This window comes from Geospiza fortis, unplaced genomic scaffold (assembly GCF_000277835.1).
Source record: "Geospiza fortis unplaced genomic scaffold, GeoFor_1.0 scaffold192, whole genome shotgun sequence".
Lineage (NCBI taxonomy): Eukaryota > Metazoa > Chordata > Aves > Passeriformes > Thraupidae > Geospiza > Geospiza fortis.
The window spans coordinates 8,676,672-8,694,354 of record NW_005054315.1 but is presented as its reverse complement, the minus strand read 5'-3'; the positions used below and the strand labels follow the sequence as shown (position 1 = coordinate 8,694,354).

Sequence of the window (17,683 nt, the reverse complement as noted above, 5' to 3'; positions counted from 1 at the left end):
GGGGCCAAAGAGGAGGCGAGCTCGCGGCCCTGCCCGGGCAGGGCGGGGTGCGGCGCTCAGGTGTTGCCACCTCGGCAAGACATTGACCGCGGCCGGGTCACAGGGCCACGCGGGGGTGAGGAGGAGCAGGAGCGGCCAGGCGCTGAGAAAGAGCGATTTCAACATTACAACTTTCCGCCTCGGCTTTTCTTTCCCCCTTCGCCTACCCTAAGTGGCTTAAGGTAGCGACGGGCCATCTCCAGGTTGTTTTCTCGAGCGAGTGTTGGAGGTGGCGGGGCAATTGAAGCACGTAGTCAGGATCCTTGCTGTGGTATCTGGTGAAAGGCTTCGGCTGAAGGTGCTTACATCTGGGAACTGTAGTGCCCTTGGGTCTTCAAATGCAGCGTTTCAAGCTCAGCTTCTATGCTAGAAGTGAGAAAGGAAGGCTGGACCGACTGACTGAAAGAACTGACCAAAATAATACTGGGTAGTTGGTTCCCCAGTTCGGCGTCTTATGTATTTTAATAAACTTCTCTCAAACTTGTGAGTTCTGGTTTCAACATGAGCGCTTCTTTTTTTTTTTTTTTTTTTTTCTTCCGTGTAAAGTCAGTGAGTCTGAGGACAGCACTTTTGGATAGGAAATACAGGTGTTGCCTGATAAATGAATGAACGCCACACCACACTGACTTGCAGTCCAAGGTAAAAGCATTAGAGTGAAAAATGCTGTGGAGGTTGCTTGTTTCTTAGGGCACTGATAAGGGAGCCAGAAATGAAAATGGAAAGCTAGTGCACACTGACTCAGTCTTAAAATGAAAAATCATTTCAACACTACTTCCAGAGCAGTCACTGTTGGTCAAAAAAGAAATTCAATTATAGGTTTTATTTCTGTCAAGTAGCATTGTTTTAAAAATATTCATGCTATGCTGGCAAAAGTGATTTTATAAAATATTTCTATGTGCAGGAAAGACATACTCTCATGTAAAGCAAATCTGAGAAGTACATTGTTCACTTGCTGGGTTGCACTGCAACTCTGACAACAAAGACGTTTTCTGCTTTGTGTACTCTATATAATTGCTTGGGTGTAGGCTGCATTCAAGATAAAAATGTTTGTTCTTCTCCCACCTCAGGAAATAAAAGCACCAAAAATACAACATAGATGAGAAGCACAAGATAGGAAACTTAAAACTAAGCTTAGACTTTTGCATCTGCTGAAATAAATTATTAAACTGCTTCATGGATTTTAATAAAAATCAAATTACAGTATATTAGAGAGTAAGGTAAAAAAAAATCCATTGGAAGGGACCATAATTTCAGGCCATAGCTTTATACATAATGTTTTAATTACAAACCAATATTGTTTTTTCAAAGTTTATTAATAAAAAATCTGATCCTTGTCATGAAATAAGGCTGTGTTTTGATATATTAAATCCAAGTGGAGTCATATGAAAATTTCATCCATCTTATCAAGCTCTTTTTCTTCTGTTTGGAAAGTGTCCAAAATGTAAAACTAACTGAAATATCTTTCCACGTGTTCAGATAACAGTGCATGTTAATACTACAAAGCTATGTATGATTCATTCATCTCCATTTCACTTACTCCCTCTGCTGGGAATTAGCGTGAAAGTTCAGTGGATCAGAGGGAAGATCATTAAGAGTGCAACATACATTAAAAATCCTCTTTTGCTTCTTTTAATAAAAGATCACACTTTTTTACAGACTCTCCAGTCTGTATCAGTATATCAATTTGCATTTCTTGTTGCAGGGCTATTCATTCCAAAATGATGATGAAGGAGAAGCTAATGCAAATTAACTAGTTAAATATGGAATATATACTAATGTATCATTATAACTGCCAATATAAAAGATTAAATAAATACAGAAAAGCAACTGAGTAACAGAACTGCTAAACTGTACCTGATGCTGATAGCCATGTTGCTAATACCCCACTGCCTACACTGACACAGACAGGATTAGCTGGTCTGAAAAAAAAGGGGGTAGAAAGGGATAGAACAAAAAATTCAGTTGTAGTTCTACCAAAGACTACCCCATAACATGAACATTTTTTCTGCTCAAAACCACTTGCTTTAACACTGACAGCAGAATCTTAACTCTGATTACATGTTGCTAAAGTTCAAGCTTTATTAGTGACTGGAAAGAGGAAAAAGAAAAGATGGAATGATGGCAGTGGTCAACAAGGGGTGAACAACAGATGTCATATTGTAATGGAGATACCACTCTGTGTCCATACATCCTGCTTCTTCTAATATGCAGAAAAGATAATGATGAGAACAACACCAGAGATACTGAATTCTTTCTTTTACAAACCCTGTAAACCAGTTATGCTCAAGTGAAATACCTTCTACTGGGAAGTGGGGACAGTTTCCATTGCCACAGGTAAGAAAACTTTGTGAGAAACAACTCTATAACCAGTAGCTAAAAATTATCATGAATACTTTTACAAATACTATAGGTTTCTTTGTTATGCAAACCACAAGATTTTAGGTCATAACAGCATAGCTGAATTTAAAATACTCTTATATTTTATAAAACCACAAATTGTATTTCCAGGTTTGCCTATGTAAAAATATTGTGGTAAGAGGCAATTTAAATATAAGTATAAAAATGAAGTATAGCATTGTTCACAGTTGCAAATAAGTGCCACAAATGCAAACAAATGATAAATAGATTTTTTTGGTGTAGGTCTGTTTCCAGTCAAAATATTGTAACTAAGCAATGACAAGAAAATCACAAGTAACCCATATCATGAAAAAATAGATACTATCACAAAATGTGTAACACATTTCAGGCTGGGCATATACAACTCCTGGCTATTGAAAAAATTAAGATGTACTATAGATTAGAGCATTTACAATCAAAAGTAAAGAACTGTATAAACACTGAGCTTATTGGCCTTTAATATCCAGTCACGGTCTGAAGGTTTTTAGAATATACTATTGGGGCAGTGCATACAGTTCCCAACCAACAAACACTGTTCCATTCCTCTTGGGCTATTACTACAGACATTGCCAACAAGCAAATTTATTGTCAAATAAAACATATCATTTGCAAACTTCAGCAAATTCAATTATTTTTCATTTTTTTCTTTCTTTCAGTTTCTGAATTAGATCAGACATAGGGGGATTGCCACTACAGTGATCCTGCTCCCTGAATAATATACTCACTTGAATGAGTTTTGTTTCTTAATCATCAAAAATTATGCAGCAATTAATTGCTGTCAGAAGTCACTTGAAGTCTGTATGTCATCACTGTTGACAAAAGTTTCTTTGGCACCATTCCATGATATTATAATCCCCTTGCAATTTTCCTGCAAAAAAATGAAAGTTTTCATTTCCAAAACATTTTTAAGGAAAGGCTAACCCTAATAAAAAAGGTATTACTTTACCAGAGTACTCAAGAAAAAGCAGGTTTATACATCTTGATATTTATAATCTCATATTGCTTTATTCCTCTCTCCATAAGAGAAGAGTTTTTAAGTCAAAATTGCTTAAGAATCTTCTGCTTTTACTTTGTGGGTGAGCACCTAGCCCCTCTTTACCGACTTCTTTATTATGTTACATGGAAAAGCATCATCATTGCAACTAAAGAATTACATCTTAGGACATGGGCTCTGCACAGCATATTCACTCCAAAAAAACCTCCTTTTATCTGTACTAAGTTCATCTAATATCTGCTTCTCATCTTCTAGATGATAGGGTATTAGTTTTATAGACCAAGATCACATATCTCAAACTGTTTTGTGATCACCTTCTAGAAAAAAAAAATCAATATGACAGTATGATTGCAAAACAACAAATCTCTTTCTCATCTTCCAGGATAATGAAATTATCATCTCTCATCTGGGAAGAGTGTACAATATGCCTTTTAATAACTGCATAATGAGGCAATGGTTAATATCATTATGTCTGCTCCTACAGTCTTTATTTATTACTTGCAAGCAGTCTCATTAACACTGGTGATTGCTGATATGACTTCTGTGGCTGTCTGCCAAATAAGAATGAAGAACCAGAACCTCCAAATTAAAATCAGCTCACCTGTATTGAAAAATATTGTTACTCTCATGGAAGATAACCCTAAAATTTATGTTGCACATATGTATGTATACTTTAATTTTTAAAAAACATTATTAATGAAATTATTTTTAGAGGCTTTTTAAAGCCATCTGTTCCTGAAAAGCAACACAGTTACTTTATTTCAGTATTAGGAGCATTGCTATGGATTATGCTGTCTTTAATTATAACTCAGACATGTATGTTAATGTTGAGCAGTCAGCTTATCACAAAAAAAAAACTCTTATAAAGGAATATATGTGCAAGTTTATGCTTAATCCATTATTGTGACCAACATGCCTTGCAAAAATAAACCAGAGACCTAATAAATACTTGTATGAAGATAGCAAAAAGGATTAATCTAGATGTGGATTCTGAAAGCATTTGGAGGAAACTTCCTAGACTCTTTAACAGTCAATCCAGATCATTTGACAGATTAGATTTTATTGTATAAAAATGTCATAGCACATTTGATGTGTAAGGCAAGTTTGGACTCCTACCACCTAAGGAAATCAGACAGAAAAGGTCTTTCCCACCAGGTCTGCAACACAAACTGCAGGGCACATCCTTTTCACTTTACTGGAGCAAGGACTTTGGTACAATAAATACACGGCGAAAGAGGGAATAATAAGAAAAAAGTTACTGTCCAATTTACTTCTGATATTACATCCTCCATAGAATGAAAAGGTGACTGCCTGCCTCATCTCCCATCACAGAGTGTCTGCTGAAATAGCAGCTGGAAAGAAGGAAGGGCATTAATTGTGATTCCAACACTACTATCCCATTATACTTCTTGTATGATGCAGAGTCACAGCTAATTGTGGAAGAAGCTTCTCCAGTTTCTAGCAGTTGTTTCTACAGTACCTTTTTCAATCCCTGATGACTTATCTTAAAGTGGCTGGAAAATGAGATGTCCTCTCCAGGAAGATTCTCCTGGAATAGTAGTATACTACTTAACAGGAACTTACACCTAGATCATATTTCATCAATTCCCCAAAAATCTATTTTAAAAGTCTTAATTCTGTGATTCTGATGATTATTACACCCAAATATTTGCATTATTATTCTTGCTTTTACTCTCAGGCAAAATTCTACATTTGTTTTTATTTTGTTATGGTCTCAATAAATTTTCTAAATCTTTCTAGAGTTAGCAGAGAGGGAAATCATCATTCATAGATACTTCAGACATTTCTACTATTCCATCTCATTCTTCATTGACACTCTTAAGTTCTTGACATAAAATTTATCAAGAACTTCAGGTCTGTGGACATTTAAGCAAATATGCAGATCCAATGTAAATCACTTATACAAAGCAGACATTTCCAGGTTCAGATCTCTGCTCTATTTTAGGACAGCCTTTTATAACAGGCTATTTCATTCATCCCTGTATCACTATACTACACAAACCTGATAAATTCTTTCAATTTAAGCTTTTAAAATGTAGCACATACTGCTAATGTTTTATTTATTATTGCATTTTTTTAATGAAAAAAATCCCAAACAATTTAGCATAAACAAGTAACCAAGTAGTGCTCAAGGGATTTAGCAACCTGGTTTAATGGAAGGTTAGAACTAGATGGTCTTTAATGTCCCTTCCAACCCAAACCATTCTAGAATTTCAGGATTCTCTAAGTCTGAAACAACTTTAGTTCTTCCCATGTAGCAAAAAATAAAAGTATAACAAGGACTTGGGTGAAGAAAAAAAGTTATGAATTATGTTAGTTATTACGTATTAATTATATATCTTGAATTCTCAAAAATGGAAAATAACCAAACAGAAAAATTGAGTTCATTGCCATGCAAAAGCTACATAGATTTAATTAAGAAAAACTTAGCTTAAAACAGTCTGAAAATTTTAAACCTAGCTCACTTACTTCATTTTTAGTCTTTAAACTCATCATACCCTAGGCATGTGCAAAAGTCACATAAGGCCAACCAGGATAAAAAAGCCCAAATCAAACCAAAACAGAACACCAAGCAAAAATCCCCCACAAAGCCAGGGAAAAAAAAGGAACATTAAGCAAGATAGGAATTTAATTCCTAATCTATCTTGTAGAAGATTAGTCTTCATTTGTTATTTAGCCAGTTTACTTCTTAGAATGGAATTTTATCACCCTGGAAAGGGAGTAATGCAAATAGAAAAAGCGCCATAATTGTTAGTGCGGTGACTACATGGATTGTTTCCTCTTCTCTTTGTAAGTATCAAAATAGAAGAAACTGTTATGGTAGTTAAAAGTAAATGAAACTGTTCCAAATTACACAATGTTTCTTTCAACATATTTAAGAGCTACACTGTACTCAGATGAAGGAGGAGTAGACACAATTCTATCAGAGGAATGAAGACTCCCTGTACTTTCTATCAAGGAATGGCAGTAGCTAAAAAATAATTGTCCTGCACAGCTGTGTCTTCTTCCTAAGGGCACCAGAACCAGCTCACTGACCCGAGGAAACTTGTCTCTTATTATTGGGAGCCATTTTTAATACTTAGAGAAGCCTTTGATAGCAAAGATTAGTCAAGTGCCAAAGGAAATAATCTCAGTGAACAAATTAAACTTGGAAGTACATAATCATCTCAAAAGCAAGCCATGAACTAAGACTTCTTCCCCTTCCACTGGCAATATTTTTTATGTATGCTGTCAGCTTCTAAATGTTATTTTAAAAGGAAATGCAGTTTTCATCATATATTTCTCTGAAAGACAGATTAGTGAGTCTTTTGTATTATTCCCTTACTGAGATTTATTTCTACGTATCTATTGTCTCAATTTTTTTCTGAAAGACAGAAGATATCCATGGTAACTGCAGGTTTAAAACTAAAAAATGTAAACACCTCCAGGGAGGAAGAGCCTAATTTTAAGGTTATACAAAAGTAAGAACAGTGCTGCTTGCAGTATTCCTGTGCTGTTTGAGTTGGCAAGGCCAGTGGACTAGAGTCTACTGAAGTGCCCTGAAACTGATGCATATTTAAGAGATGCTAGAATCCCCAAAGGGAAAGTTGCAAAATGGAAGTCCAGTCATTTGGAATGCAAGAGATGGGGTCTGGATATTAGTTCAAACCATAGCTCCTGCTTCTGGCTGTATGGGAAGGAAGTACGTGGGATTGGATAATCCATTGGAAAGTTTTGAAGGTACATACTTTTTGGGATCCTGGTTTCAGCCTGTCAGTTGTTTACATTAAGGAAAATCTAGTCTGTGTTGGATTGGAAAGCTCCTAGATAGGGTGACTACAACAACCCCTGGGTTTCAGTGTGGCTCAGCCATTACCACAGACCTACCTCTGGAGTGGACCACTGAAGCAGGTCACTAAATCCTGCTGGGGAATGATCACATTCAGACTGCCTCTGGGAGCTGGATCTACAACAAAAGCACTTGGTCTAGCAAAAACAGCCCAGCAAGCCCAACAGTCCCTGTGCTTGGTCACCACAGCCAGGCCAGGACAATAATTAAAACCTGTTGTTTCCACAGGAGTCCAAACTGCTTCTGCAGTCAGAGAGATGGGAGGGATGGAGAGGTGCTTTTCCTGGCTGGTAAAGAAAAAGCCAGACTGATGGATGAAGCCTCCTGGTATCACTGTTTTGGTGCCTATTCAAGGTCTGACAATGTTGGCACTTCCACCTCCCAATTTCAGGCATTATTTCATTCTGCACCAAGGCAGTAAATAAGTAGGACTAGTCCAGCCACCGTTATAAAAAGGATAGCATATACCCACATCAAACTAACAACAAACCATTCACTACTCACAGCTGTTGCTTCCATTATGTACTAACATGATAATATTAATGACAGTATTTTTCTTATATGGCAAATTTTCTGGTTTTTGCTTGCCAGTGGCAGAAAAATTCTTTGGCTCTGACAAGGTGCTTAATTTCTTCCCACAAAGAAGGTGATTGTCCCAGAGATGTCCTCTTCAGACCCTTCCTCCTTACTTATGAGAGAACAGAATATCAACAATTTTCTAGTTAAATTAGATACCTCATTCTCAGACCTGTGCTGTAATCACATCACTCTGCTTCTTTTAGCTCGCTGTTTTACATATCCAAAATAATACCCAAAACTGTAATATTTTATCCTCAATACATCCATGAAGTAGAGAAGTATTGTTTTTTCAAAGATAAGAAGACTATTTTATCTTGGTAAGACACCAAGACTACATAGATAAATTAATGCATGAAGCAGGACAAGGACCATTCTCTGGTGCTGTGGCCAAACCATGTGAAATAGTTCCTATATGTTGTTAAACTCTCTTCTTGCAAAATTAAATATATATATATATATATTTGTCATACTGCCATTTGGGAACCACCCATAGCACTTCAAGTAGTACCTGGGAAAATGGGGTTGGTACAGGCAAAAATCATTCCAGAGTTGCAGAGAACGAGTAGGATATAAAGTAGTATAAATGACTAGTCACCTGGATGTTCACTATAGATCAAGGCAGGCATCAGTATAAATGAGCGAAGAGAGATGAGTACCTTCAGGAAAGTGATCCACCTCATCCTAAACCAGGCTATTCCAGAGGGTAGTTAATCTCACTCTGTCTCATTCTGTTGGCTACACATGCAACCTACATAACTAATTTAGACAGCATGTGTAACAGCTGAACAGACTAAATTTAGTGACATGAATAGTCTCCGAACACATAGGAGATGTAGAGCAGTGTAAACCCAAACTCTGTTGTTTATCTGACTAATTAGCCTCAGTCTGAGTACTATACTGCATTTCACCCCAATTAGCTGCAGGAAGCACAATACAAAAACATATACTTGCCTATCAGAGTGCTCAGTCCCCAGCTGTGTTTTGGTGATATCCAGTTCTGAGTCTAACTGAGCTGCTCTGTTTCTGAGGTAAAATCTTGATTCTGCACAGCACTCTGAAGTCCATACGCATTAATTAGATAGCAACTGTAATTCTCGAAGCATGTAGCCACATGCAATTATTCAAAATCAAAAGGGCAGCTATACTATGCAAATGAGATTAGGAACATTTTTTGGAGCAAAATATAACACTATGAAAGAGAATCTATTAGGGTTTAGCTGAGAAATCCAAAGCAGGTTCTTGGTATCTTCTGCTATTAATATAGTCAAGGCACATTGGCCATTTGAAAATGCAGCTAGATATAAGACTATCTCTGTTTAAATACACTTGGAAATTATGAGAAAAACTGCAATACTCTCCTGGTCATTTACTCACAGATTATTTTCTACTAAAGCAAGTTGTTCCTTGTGAACCTGAATTTCAGAGACTTTCTCTTGGTTTGCTCTCTGTGACTGAAATTCCTTCTCACAATTGGACACAAGAGAAGATTCCAGGTTTTTCATAGATGCTTTTTCATTTCCCAGTTGTTTTCTCAGAAGCTCCATTTCAGAATGGTTTGATTCACATTTGCTCTGCAGATAAACAAAAATTTAAGAAAAGAAGTCTGGGATCAATGACAAAATTAATTTTCACTGCAAGATGGGTGGTTAGTTTTATATTTTCCCAGTCAAAATCCTCTGTGAGATTTATAAAATCATCCAATGTATACATCTTAATATAAATATACTTGATACAAATGAGAAAATGCTATTAAATAGATGGATCAATGGATTCTGTAGACAGAATCATTAATGAAGAGGAAGGAAGTTTCACATTTTGTTGAGGCAAGAAGCTATTGATTAACTGTTTGCACACAGGAAATAACATGTGGTACTACAAACCGGCACCAGCATCACCAGCAGAGTGAGATTACACTTATTTTACTTACAGGAGCATCAAGAATAAACTGGGGGGAAAGGGAAAATTACTAAAATCCAATCAAAGATATTAAATATCTATAAATCTTTGAGGAACCTAAAAAAGAATACCCAAAAAACCTAGTATATTTCACTGCAGAGGGAACAATGGACATACCTGATACATAGCTACAAACACACATTTAAAAAATAATTCCAGAGACTGAGAATCAGGAAAATCAGTATTGGATCAGCTACAGAGACAAAGGAAACTGCCTGTTTCAATCTTAGTATAAGTAAACTGGATGCTATTTTCTCTTCATCTTTTCATGTATGCATTGTAGTCTGACTAACTGAGTCTGGGGTGCTGCAACATTTTATCTGTATTTTACTCAAGCCTAGTTTACATTAAGCACAACAATGATCAGCCAAAGGTCATGGGAAATCTATGAACTGGGACATCTTAACAAACTCTCCACCTCTCCAGCACATTTCTCAGAAATTTCAGAAGATAACCATTTGTGTGTTCAAACGAGGAAGAACTAAGATCATAGGCCAACAGAAGGGGGGGAAGAAAAAAGAAAGATAAAGGCAAGAAAAAAGCATTTGTCACTTATCAAAAAAAAGTCTTTTTTTTTTTTACCAAACTAAACTGAAAGGTTTCTTCATTCTGAAAGATCCCATTTTCTATGTCACTCAAAGATCTAGTTCCTTTGCAGAGAAACAGTTTTGATATTCTACATTTGTATTTCAGGAAAAAAAAGAATACTGAAAACTGTAGACGGAAGAAGATACAGGAAAATAAACAGTATTAGAAACATTGAAAGAATAATATTATTCAGAATCAGGTTTAGTTTCCACTTCTGAATATAAATATGCTGCAATCTAATAATGCAGATTCTGTGCTGGAATACTGTGTAAAGCAAGAGCCTTATCTGAAGGTTATACATGGCTAATGAAAGACTACTGGCTGAAAGATACAGAAAAATTAGTGAAAATTTCCTAACTTCTGACTTTTCTCCAACTCTCCAACTGCATTTCTGCAGTTTTCTTTCCTGAAACTGTTGCTGTTCTCCACAGTCCCAGAAATCCCCTTCACAGAAGGATCCAGGGAGCCTTAGCCATATTAGATCTCATAAAAGTTTCAGATAAATGTCTTATGCTGGAACTCTTTCATATCAAAAGAATCATAGAGGATTTCACAAGGATACAAAAAACATCACACATATTTGGCTGGAATGCATAACCAACTGCAAACAGCAGCTTTACCCACTCTGCTTCCAAAAGTCATAAAGGTTTAAGAGACTGCTGGCAGCCTATAAAGAACAAGAAATTATCTCAGCTGGAGCAGAGGATGGACAGGTCAGTAATAGAATCACTCTGAAAATACCTGAATAATCTGAGTGTGTATGAACAACTTTTCAAAGTTTATCCAAACTGAATTTTAAAAAATGTGCGTATCACATAATAATTTTGTAGTTTTTGTAAAAATCAAGATCAACAAAAACTGATTTCCAAGGGAAATTAAGAAAATATTAAAGATATTGGTACTTCCTAAATTAGTCAATCATTTTAAAGTCCACACCAAGTTTCATTGCTAACAAACAGCTTCAGCTATTCTGCTTACCTAGTGACTAGATGTAAAATCCAAGATATCTTTCTTGAAAACAACAGTAATTTTTAGCCCTGACTTTTGAGTGTTCATAGAAAAGTCCTGCAAAGCAGTGAAGCAGTGTCCTTTTCAAAAAGTGTTCAATTCATACCCTTTGAGGAGTAAGCCCCTGAGAAATGCCAAATTAAATATTGAAAAAATTGAAAAAGTGATCATTCATAATCCTAAAGTATATTTGGATCCCTTAAGTGTAATATTAACATAAACTTATTTTTCTAATATATTTCACATACCCTTTCTACCTTCTCTGCTGTGGAAATTAAATGCTAATTTAATCATTCTTTGATTGCATCTACTTTAATGCAAAGTTCTGGTGTAGATGTGGCATTTTCAAGTACAGAGACTCTCTCCTAATGTATATTTTGAGGCCCTCTGCTCATTTTCACAAAAGAGTTTCTTAAGGCAAAAATAGGAGACTTGTATGCTGCTTCTGTTGTTAAATGATACAGCAATGCAGTATAAAACTACTAAAAAAATAATTGAAACAGCTTCCAAAATCCTACAAAATATCTCTATATAATCGTGGCAAATTTTAAGAGGCTGCAGTAATTTATTCTACAGTAAACTTTAAAGTTATTTCTTTACATAACTCCTGTATACAAAAATTAGAGGAGTTCTTGCTTCTGACAGCAAAATCATCTTCTGCCATTTTAAACTCTATTCTTGGAATTCTACTCCTTTTGCAGAGTTAATAAGGTTGAAAATTCTGCCATGGACCACATTTTATTTTCAGATGAGATCCTCTTTAGCGATAAAATTTGGTTTTGTATGTAGATGATCTGTGGATGCTGAGATTCTGTCAGTCATATTTATACTGCTGTCACCTGTAAATTCAGGCATGACTAAGAGATGAGAGTCACATTAAAGTGGAGTCCACAAGGCAGCAGCAGCAGGTCTGACTAAAAGCATTAAGAATTTTGTACACTTTAAATTAACATAACCTAGGTTTTTCCTTTTTGAAAAATGCCTGTACTTTGCCCAGTGATATTCCTGGTCAGCCACTTTCAACTCCTTAAGTTTCAGTGGGTGGCAGAATGAGTGTGGGAGGTTAACAGAGCAAAGTGAGAGGTAAGGCACTGTGATCTGCTTGAAGAATTTACTAGAAATGACATCCAAAGTGATTATTTTATGGGAGCACATCACATTAATTCTAGCTCTGTCTCACCACAAAAAAAAGCACAAGGAACACAGAGCACTGCTGAGCACATTAAGATTTTTGAATAAGTACTTCTGTGTTTTAGATATGTGCCTTGCACATAACTGTATGAACTGGAATACGACATTTGGAATTGACCCAGTATGTTGACATAGTGTTCATGAAGAGGCCCGTTCATTCCTATACTTAATAGCAGGCATGTGAGAAGGATTAGAAAGATGAAATGTCTGCTGGTTTCAGGCTTGTTGGACAAACTAGAACCATGTACCTGTTTTATTATATCTTCAAGGAATGCCAAAAATCTGCCACACCACCCCCTTCCTGTGCTGTTTTGCTATTGCTGTGTTCTCATCCACTTTCTGAACAGCAACAGTTTGGTTCCTCTAGAGTATCTAATACTCTTGAGTAGCCTTCTGTGGGATTCACATTCTCTGAACCTGAGAGAAGCAGTAAGAGAAGCAGAGAAAGAAATGATCAAAACAATTCCTATCTCAATTACCTCTCCGGTGTGGTTCACAAGTGGAATGCATTGTGGAAGAATGTTTACCTGAAGGGAATTGATAATTAGATTCTGGTGTGAGTGTTTTGATTCACTGATCAATTGAATCCGTGTGTGTGTGGGAGGACTGTCGGCTGACAGTCACGAGATTCTGTGCAGTGGAGTGCTTGGCAATTTAGATGTAATGTAATATAATATAGAATAAGGTAGTATAATAAATTAATTCATTAGCCTTCTAATAAGATGGAATCCTCCTCATCATTCCTCCCAGATGTTGGGCAAAAAATATCACCAATAGCCCTCAGCAGCTTATGTGATGTTCAGGAAGCAGAGATGATCTGCAACAAAAATTGGAGAGCCCCCAAACCGTGTTTGTATGCTCACAACGTATTTCCAAAGCCAAGCTTTGAATTTTTCTTAAAGTTCTTCAGATTTTCAAGTGGGAAGAGGCTCTTTGGGACATCTAAAGAGTGGAAAGAAGGCTGAGAAGCTCAAAGCAAAAAGAACAGGGACAGGAAAGTGACAGGTGACAAAGTACTTGATATGATTCAGGTATACTGAGTGGAGTTGTGTATGACTTTATGCCTTCAGTGATTCCAAACCACAAGAGCATTTAATTTTTTTATTTTCCTTGAATTTTTTAAAATAATTTTTTCCCAAATGTGACTAGTGGAATTCTAATCATATTATATAAAGTAAAATGGATGCAGTTCATGGTGGAAAATCTCCCTGAAATAGAAATGGCATTAAACATAATTTTAAAATATTATCAGACCATTTCAAGGGTGAACTACAGAAAGAATGATTTCAACTCACTTGCTCCATCTGTGTTTCAAGGGACTCTATTTTCCCTTTCCAACTGTGGCTCTCAGACTGCACTGATCACTGCCAGTCTAACAGGAAAAGCCTGTTTCTGCTTCGTGGCATTTTGCTTCCCAACTTTCTCCTTGATCACAGGCTTTGTGATAAGAGCTCACAGCTCTCTCTCCTAACACATAAAGCTTATTTATTTAATAATTTACAGTAAGCTCCAAAAAACAGGGATATTTATAGACCTACAGATATGGTATTGGATATACTCTTTCCACTGAAAATTCTGCCATTTGGTGAAAATATTGAGAGACTTCTCAAGAACCAGAGTTTTGTCCAAGATGAGCACATTTTAATGATCAATAGACATCTGTTAAGAATGGCTAGGTTAACTAGACATACAAGGTATAGCAATATACTGCAGTAATACTTCTTTTTACTTTAGTCCTATAAAATAATAAAGAGAAAAGAGTTCCAAGTTTATATATTATTCCCTGTCTGATTTTTTAAGTTTAACAAACACACAAGTGTGTGTGTGTATACATATATATATAAAACCACAATGAAATATTCTACACCAATTTTGTACTGCAAAGCCAGCCATGAAAATGTGTCCAAACTACTAAAACCAAATTAAGGGAATGCAAATGAGTTTTGGTTTGGGAGCAAATTCTTCTATAGAGATATCTAAAAATTTAATTTTTTGTTAAAAACCAACAGTTTTAATTTGTACAGTCATTTTAGACTTCAGCACATGCTTCATCCTGAAAATATCTCTGTTTGAACCCTGGGTTTTCAACTTCATATCATCAAGCTCAGTTTGGTACTCTACTAGTTTTTTATATAGTACCTATGAAGAAAGTTTTTTTCCATAAGGTTTAAGTATACTGCTTGTACCTTAAAAAAAAAATAATTAGTGTGTATCTAAGGTCTATGGCTTTATTAACTGGTTTTTAAAGGCTATGTGAAATATAAATTAGGTGTATTTTTATAAACCAAATTTTTCATTTGTGAAAAATATTTTTTTACTTATAAATAATGCTAAATTGTCTTAGGAAGAAGAAAAATGTCTGTAAAGGAATGTAACAGCTAAAAATAAAAAACCAGATGGTTTATTTAGCATCTAGATTGTCATAAAAAACCAGCCTGTCCCATTTAACAAGCAGAGCTCAATCAACTCCATCTCTTTTTACATTACAGTTTTTTAAAAGCCTATACTTTTAAAAGTAGAAGACAGATAAAAAATTAAGTAATTTAATTATTATGTAATTGCTTACATGGTAATTAATCAAGTGGTTATCTCCCAATCAGGAGAAATAAAGCCACAAGTATTAGGAGAAGAGACACAGAACTTCTGAGAACTATTGCTTGAGAAAGTGAACAGAAGAAGGAAAAAGAGCTGCAGAAAGGCTGTCTTCAACTGCACAGTTCAGAAATTGCTTCTGTGCAAAATTGCTAGGAGAACTCAGATGCAAGAACTGGGGGAAGGTGAGGTAGTGTGAGGAAGGCTCTGCGGAGAAACCCCTGTTCCTGTTGCAAAAAGGCTGTGAGTTACTGAGAAAGGTGTTCTGGAAAGTTTCCAGTAAACCCAAGCAAAGAAATGATAATACTTTAAATACTTGGAGTAACACTTCAATTAATGGAAGGGCCTGGAGGAACCAATACATATTCCAGAGGCAATTCTACTAAAAAGTACTTCATCCTATGATACTAAGATTTTTTTGTTTCCCACTGCTTCTGCAAGCATCCAGGTATTGCAAAGAAAACTGTGAACCTTTCAAAAGTAGCTGAGAGCACCAGGAAGCTGCATTTTGTACCAGCTGACATCATCCTTATAGAGTGTGATTCCAAGAGAAGGTGAAGAAGCGATTTCCTGGTGAACCTTTGGCAGTCAAAGCCATTACCAACCTCACCTTTTCCAGGAGGGCACTTAAGAAAAAAAATAAGTATGTTTGGGAGAAAAGATATTTAGAATGCAAGTGGTCTCACCTAAACTTTCGTCTCACCTAAGAATTAAACACCTGATCTAAATCCATTAGCTATACTACTTCTATAATGAAGGGAGAGAGGTAAAATTAATCACTTTAAAAATTGGGGTGGGATCAATCTCCTGGAGGACTTTTCTTCACTTAAAAGGGACCCTTAATGACTTAAAAGTTCTATGTACCAGACATCAGGTACAGTTAATTTGCTCCTTTAAAACTGAGTAGCATTTCTAGAGGAAGAGAAAGTCAAGTGAGCAGTAGAGCAAGTGCACAGATCAAGTACCAAAAAACCCAAATGAAGGCAAGAAGCTGAAGAAAAAGAAGAAAACTCGCATCACCTACAGAAGCGATGAACTCCTACAGGTATTAGGATACGTTTCTTGCTGCCTGGAAAAATCAGTGCAGGAGTATTGTGTGTGCATAAGATGACTCTAGAAATATTTTAACTACTTTCACCAGGGACTGCACAAAGATAAATAACACAGTAGGTAATGTAAGGCTGTATTATAACCCACTATTCCAAGTATCTTCTACCCAAAAGTAACTCTTGAAGAAACATAAATACATGTTATCACTGAAACTTACATTTGCCAGAGCTCTGTCATACAATTTTAAAATGCAAAAAGCTTTCAATAATGAAAGAAAACAAGAGTTTTGCATTTAAAATGTTAAGACTTTCAGAAGTATATTTATTTGCATTCAATGCCTTTTCTTTCAACCCATAAAAAAAAAGATGACAGCAGAATATGAAAATTAGCCTATTGAATTTTATTATAAAAATTGGATCTGTCACTCACCAGTTTTTTTTAATCTAAATGCATCATTTTCTCTTGGCTAAGTTGCATTTCAAGTTTTTTTCTTCACAAGGTTTCACTGAATCTCTGAAACACTCAGTTCTGCTGTTTCATTCAATAAACTGGAAAAGAAGAAGCATTAAACAAGAGAATTCAGACACTGATATACTATTTTTTTTCTTTCAGAAAGGTCATTAAAATTGCAAAAGATAGGAAAAATGAGATTTTTATGTCTATTTTAGACTGTTTGGGATATTTTATTAATGTTAAAGTTAATTTCAGTGCATTAAATTCTGAATAATTGTGTAAAGGATTACAGAAAAGTAAGAAGAATTCTTTGCAACAGGTGATTATAAGAAAGTCACAAAAATAATTAAAATAAAAATCAACCCCTGAGACATCTATTGGAATGCCTGATCTGTTTCAAGTTATAGCCAAGTGATCTGTTCAAATGTAGTCATATTCACGATTCTCACATAGTTCAAGAAACTGAAAAGAATCATCAGTTTGGTTTGGGGATGTAAAGAAAAAGATCTTCCAGTAGCAGCACCTAGTTTTCAACAATTCAACAGTGTTCATAAATCTGACAATTTATTATAAAGCAACACTCACTGACATATTTTTTATTCCCTAAAGGGTTTGATCGAGTCTAGTCCCACTATGCTTCTGAACATGACTGGGAACTCCAGTTGAGCAGCAGACAATAAGCCCTACACAAAGATTCAGTTTTACTTCCTCTCGTGAAAAGGCTGCAAGAGGAAGAAATGGGTCTTTAACAACACGACATTTGCCAGTTTATGTGTGTTTACCTATTTTTATTTTTTTAGAAATTAAAATAAAATTATTCATATGATATTTACCAAAACCCATCAATCCCTGTAGTTTCTAATAGAAAGCTCCTAACTCTAAATTAAATGAATTCTCCTTTTTCACTGAAGGTGATTTCCACCATACCATCATATCAATAAGACAAGAACATTTACATACAAATAAGCAATGAAGAAAACAATTTC

General features: G+C 35.7%; 1 protein-coding gene across 1 annotated transcript in view; it reads right to left on the bottom strand.

Annotated features, from left to right (window-relative positions):
* Positions 1–3,214: 3,214 nt before the first annotated feature.
* Positions 3,215–17,683, bottom strand: part of TSGA10 (testis specific 10) — a 23,344-nt gene continuing 8,875 nt past the window's right edge. Inside the window, 11 exon segments of the mRNA XM_031056150.1 lie at positions 3,215–3,304; positions 7,319–7,397; positions 8,811–8,886; positions 8,889–8,911; positions 9,234–9,436; positions 11,660–11,890; positions 13,898–13,965; positions 13,968–14,069; positions 14,606–14,741; positions 16,674–16,733; positions 16,735–16,792. Coding sequence (XP_030912010.1) covers positions 3,215–3,304; positions 7,319–7,397; positions 8,811–8,886; positions 8,889–8,911; positions 9,234–9,436; positions 11,660–11,890; positions 13,898–13,965; positions 13,968–14,069; positions 14,606–14,741; positions 16,674–16,733; positions 16,735–16,792 — 1,126 coding nt within the window.